At 37.5% G+C, this 6,051-nt stretch overlaps 1 protein-coding gene across 1 annotated transcript in view; it reads left to right on the forward strand.

Annotated features, from left to right (window-relative positions):
• Positions 1–5,593, forward strand: part of STK39 (serine/threonine kinase 39) — a 103,965-nt gene extending 98,372 nt beyond the window's left edge. Inside the window, exons 16-17 of the mRNA XM_086615586.1 lie at positions 1,258–1,322; positions 5,519–5,593. Of these exons, the coding sequence (XP_086471712.1) occupies positions 1,258–1,322; positions 5,519–5,593 (140 nt within the window). The remainder of the gene's footprint in view (positions 1–1,257; positions 1,323–5,518) is intronic.
• The last annotated feature ends 458 nt before the right edge of the window (positions 5,594–6,051 follow it).

Consider the following 6,051-nt stretch of genomic DNA (forward strand, 5'->3'; position numbering starts at 1 on the left):
AGCAGCTCTACCAAGTGTGGAATCTTTATCTCATAGAATCATAGAATGGCATAGGCTGGCAGGGACCTTAGGATCATCTAATCCAACCTCCCTGTCATGGGCAGGGATGCCTCTCAACTAGACCAGGCTACTCAAGGCTCCGTCTACCTGGCCTTGAACACCTCCAGGGAGGGGGCATCCACAACTTCTCTGGGCAATTTATTCCAAAGTCTTACCACCCTCGTACTGCAGAATTTCTTCCCAAGATCTAATCTAAATCTGATGTCCTGTTGATGACATCTTGTGCTCATGAGTCAGTTTTGAACAAAGGGTCTCAATGATTCAGTCTGAGTTAGCTCAGGATTTAGCAAGCTTAGTAAATGTACAAAGCTGAAAGTAGCCCATTTTTTGGGTCAAGAGTGATAATAGCAATATTGAAAAAAAAATTGTCCAATTAAAACTGTGACTTGGGTGTTTTGATAGAAAAAGTTTAATATTTTCCTGCCTCCTTCTCCTTTCCTGCTACTTCTGTTATGGCGTACAGCTTCCTTCCCTGGACACTGTGGTTCTGTTGATCTAGTCCAACCATTTATTTCTCTTACACTGCAAATCTCAATCGTGCTTACTGAGAAAGCAGTTTGAAGATCAGCTCTTTTTGTATCACTCTCTTATTTCTGCTTGTTTTCATTTTGGTTTGGTGAGCTGTAACAGATCACTCAGAGTCTATGTGGGTACTAATGCCAGCCCAAAAAAGGGACAGAAGCACACACGTACATCCAGGAGAAACAGAAGTTAGAGGGGACAGTGAGCTCAGCCTTCTCCTAGAAACTTGTGCCAGTGGTGGCCCTGGCTATAGTAGAAACATGATATAAATCGTTGACAGCCATCAACTTATCCTTGGCTGCGTGATTCTCCCACTTTCCTTGCACTTGCATTTGTGTGATTGTTAAGCAAATTCTATCTATCTAAGGATAGAATAGACTAAACTGAAAATTAGTAATTTTTTTTTCTATCATTTAGTTTTCGGGCAGATTTTTCCCCTGACTCAGTTTACATAGTTACAAAGTATCCGTGACTGCAAAAGAAGGGAGGCAGAATTTATGGCATCCCAGCTGCCCTCTGACTTTCAAACGACAGCAAGAGACTGATAAAATGGTTCCAGTGGTAATGTACAGACATGTATGTGTGTAGAATTTAGTAGAAGATTCAACATCAGGCTTGATGTCACGTTGAATGCAGTTTTCTGTAAATCATATTTTTTCATACTTTGTTTTACAGTTGCTGCTAACTTACAGAAGATAGTAGATGATCCAAAGGCCTTGAAAACATTGACTTTTAAGTTGGTAAGTAGAAGTACGAGGGGAAGAAACTAATTATCCCAGTATTCACACAGAGTCTGAATTCTGTCTCATTTACAGCTATTTTGCTGAATAAATGTGTTGACAGATAAGGTGATTGAAATTGCCATGTGTGCGGAGAAAAAAAAACCTAAAACCGATTTTGACAGAACGTTAGGGATATGTACAGTCAACAGCTCTATAACTGTGCAGGGGGAAGGAGGTTCATTCACATTAGTTCTGGGAAGTCTTGAGGTTTAGGTGAGAACCTGCAGGGAGAAAAGCCCTGGGAAGAATTGCAGAAACAGTAAAGCAGAGACAACTGTAGCTGTTAGGTTAACTCCCCTCCAGTCTCACTCCCTCAGCTCTGCCCTGGCTGAAGTGTCCTCTGCTAATGGACATTTTGTTCCAGTCCCATTTTTTCCCGACACCTGCCACCATTTTTCTTGCATGATGGTTCGCCTTCTCCACTTGCTTCTCCTTAGTTCTTCCCTTCAACCTTCTTTAAATTGACCATCCACACTTGTAAGTTAATCTTGCTTCCATTGAATCTCATTACTGTATTTCATTGCTATTTTTCCCTTCCCACCTCTTTCTGTCTTCTGTATATACAACATCAGACCCTGGTTTTGGGCTTGGGACTGTTTTCTGTGCTGCGTTTTGTGCCCTAGACCACGGCTCCTAATTTTGGTCAATTTTGATGCTATCATGATAGATGTAATTTAATATTAATAACTTTACGTTGCAAAAACAATTCAGAATTTGTGCTGTATTTGATTTATATTTATTTTTGGTTTTATTTCTTGCTAAAATTAAGTTGAAAAATTCACATGCCTCTAAAACTATCGAATGATTAGCTATGTAAATACCAAACTCTTAGCAATTAGCTTTCAGCACCCCTTGCTGAGAGTGACTCAGGGTGTATGAAAGACTAGACTGAATGTCCGTTAGATAAGTAGGTCTCCAGAATCACAGCTTTGTTTATAAAAGCAGCTGCTTCAGACGGGCTGTAGAGAGCCATTTTTAGAGAGTAAGTGACCTAGTTGATGATAATGTATTAATTCAGGATTGTTCTTCCCATGTCATTTTTTAAGTATAGATTTGAGTAGTTTAAACTGACCAAATCATTTGGACTCATTTTTCCTCTACAGTCCAGTAGAATCACCAGAACCTACACATTTCTTTTGGGAAGAGGTTGAGGTGGGGGAATAAGGATGTGTAACTTGAATTGCTGTTTCTTTTTTTTTCTGTGGCCCTTACTATCGAATAAAACTTAATGGCTGATGCTTCTCTTTTTGCAGCTGATCTGTGTTCTTGCTGTTTAAACATCTGACTTAGCTTTATTGTATAGTCAATGGCATCTCACCAAGAGCATTCAGTATATACAGATACTCTAGAGGCTCTATAGAAGTCTGGGTTTCTAGTTCTCATACCTTAAAACAGAGGCTTGAGATTCCAAAATGTAATATCCTATAGTATCCAGTTAGTGTTTATATACATTGAAAACAAATCCACTTGAAAAATTAGGTTGGAGTATTTCTGTGATTCAGTTGGATTTATTGCTGGGGTGCAGTCAACGTCACATGGTATGTCAGATTCCAGTGAGCAAATGCCTACTCCTTACCATAACCAGAATTAATAGACAATCCAAAATAAACGTCTTTTGTCCCTTCTCAAGGTAAGTTCGATTGGCTAGTTAACAATTCTTGAGGTTAATTTTTAACCTAAGTTTGTTCCTGATATTTTTAACCTAGGTTTCCTGCATTATTTCCCTACTTCCCAGGAAAACAACATAACCACAAGAAGTATCCTAATTTTTTCTTATCCTTGGATTGATTTATGTTCCGTTTCTACCTATTTCTGTATTGTGTAGTGCAGTTGCTAAATGAATTGTTGCGTAATCTGTCATTTGTTTGTATGCCCTAAAGAGTCTTTGTTACTTCTTAGCAAGGTCTTACTGAATTTGAGAGCACTTGTATGCAACTTGATTAAAACATATTTTGTTGGTAAATATTTCATGGAGATTCAAAGTCTAAATGAAGCTAATCCTATATCCATTCAGAGAATTCAATTGAAAAGTGCTCGTTAGTCTAGGATTAGTTTCTACTATTTGTGGACAAGGAATCTGGTTAGTATCTCACTGCTTGCAGATTGCTTTTGCTGGTATTTTGCTGGTGTATAATATTTGTGTTCAAACAGCAAGCACTTTCATCTTTAGGGGAAGAAAACCCAACAACTTATGTCTTAACAGTTTTGTCTTTATTGCCAAAATGGTGAAGAAAGTTATTAAAATAAGGTGTCTGGATGAATCTGTCTTTCAGGTTTGATCACCCTCTTGCATATTTTTTTAACAGTGCATCTTTGATCTTACAATGACGTCATTCTACAGAACATATATTAACAGTATTAAACCTCCCTTAGTTGTCTTGGCTAACACAGAATGATGACTTCCCCACAAAATCCAGCTGTCCACACTTTACGAAGGAGGCTGCTTTAATACACAAGTAATCTTGGCAACACTCACGGAAACACAAAATTATTGTGCAGCATAATTTGCATTTTATGTAAGGATTTTTCATATGAAAAAAGGAGGAAAATCCATTAATGAAAGAATGCAGTCAGTCACTAAACAGTGAATTGTAAATACTAAGAGCTTTTCTTGTGTGTTGCAGTTTGTGTATGGTAGTTGTACTTGTGCTAAGCACAAAATATAAGCTAATAGGTTCCAGGTGCATTATACAGACAATATTTATTGATAAGACAATATTGGTATTGTCTGATAAATATCAGACAATATTTATTGATAAGGAAGGCGTTTAAAAGTAAATATGCATCTAGATATTTTACTTAGCATGGTTCTGGGATATTGATAGCTAGCTAGAGTGTGGAGTGATCTTCATATTATTAGCTCTTTTTATCATGATATTTTAAGTGCAAAATTCAAACTGGATTTATTTAGTAAATCCCTAATCCAAAAACCATTGAGATGTCTTAATAGTAGCCAATGGTGGTGATCTGAGATCTTTAACTTGCTGCTTCAGTGGAATGAGACCTGTGAAATACTCTCTGAAGAGAGAACTTCTGTTCTCGGTGTCTGATCAAAGTAAATTTGAAGGAGCAGCCTCACGTAATGCTTCCACAAGTATCAAGTGAGTTTATTTTTGGTTGTGAAAACTCAATGGGTAGTGTCACTTGGTGCACCTTGTGTGCACAATCTGAGAGCTCTTCCTTATAGTGCGTACACACAAACCAGTTCTACTAAAGGGTTCAACTGCTACTATTGCATAAAATAAACAAGAGCATTTTTATAGGTGAACCAATTGTTCTGATTTTTTTGGGGGGGATATGCCAAAGAGTCTGAAGGCATCTGTCATGAGTAATTTACCATTACACACCGTTCATCCAGTTGTCTTATTATTGTGATTTATCTGCCACACAAGTGAAGAATGCATAAAAAACTTTATTTAAAATGTAGTCACTTCTGTCTTACAGAAGCAAATTTGGTATTTAAAAATCAAAATACAAAAATATTTTGCCGACAGCATGTGTAATTTTTTTAAAGAGCTAAAATAACAGTTCAGTCCTGAGCAAGGTGATTTTATATTCTTCTGTTATTTGTGAAAAATGAACTGGTTACTTGTGTCAGTTTGTACTGTGACAGACTTTACTGAAGAATCTCAGCTATACAGTTTTAAGTACTAGATTGTACTGTCAGAAAGGAGCTGTCTTTTTGCAAATACTAGCATTTACTCTTTGTAGACTGCTTCAATCTCTTGTTTAAAAATTCAGTGGATTGGTATTCCAAACAGACTTGATAGCTGGACTCAGGAGACATTTGGTGTCCACAGCAGGACCGTAAAAGGTGGATTCTATACGTGTAGGTTATTTGCTCTTCATGAGTGAAAACAACATGCTTACATGAAAAAGCAAATTGAACTCCAGTCTGCAAAGTTTAGGTTAAAGAATTTGGGTCTTTAAGTGTTCATTTCCCCATATTTTTTTGTAACTTTTAATATTGGTTAAAGGAGTTTGCTAAAATTAAGGATGCAGTTGGCTGGCAGTGACAAGAGGATACACCAGGCAGTCTGAAAGCTTTCCTTCGAGCTATTTGCTCTCTAGGCGATATGGGGAAAATTTATAGCCTGGCTGTCAAATCCTCCTTTGTAGCACAATATACTAAACATTTCTGTTTGTACTTGCAGGCCTCTGGCTGTGATGGCACTGAGATTCCTGATGAAGTGAAACTGATTGGGTTTGCTCAGTTAAGTGTCAGCTGATGTCTGTCCATTGACCCCAAGCCGAATTGTGAGATTGCGGAGAGGCCAGCTTAGATGCAAAGGAAACTTTATGCACCACTCACTGAGTTCTGCTTCATTCTCTAGCAATTCACAAAGTCAGAACAAGCAAAGCCCACAGCTACACCGCTGCTGCTAACATTCAAAATGCTACTAAATGTCTCTTAGCAGTTGATTTGGATTCCCCCTAAGTGAAAAGCCTGTGGAAATGCACTCAGGTGGCTGTATTTATTGGTTACAAAAGGAATTTTCTATCAAGCTTACTTCTTTCATAAACTGAGTGATACTATTTTACCTGTACTTGTGGTTGATAATACTGCCTCTGTTCTGTTCTGTTGAGAAATTAACATCAATATAAAAGTTAAGAATTACTAGCCAAACTTGAATTCTAGTTTTAAAACTGACTGTGAATTTTATTTTTCATATATTTATGCATTACA

Source organism: Tauraco erythrolophus, chromosome 8 (assembly GCF_009769465.1).
Source record: "Tauraco erythrolophus isolate bTauEry1 chromosome 8, bTauEry1.pri, whole genome shotgun sequence".
Taxonomy (NCBI): domain Eukaryota; kingdom Metazoa; phylum Chordata; class Aves; order Musophagiformes; family Musophagidae; genus Tauraco; species Tauraco erythrolophus.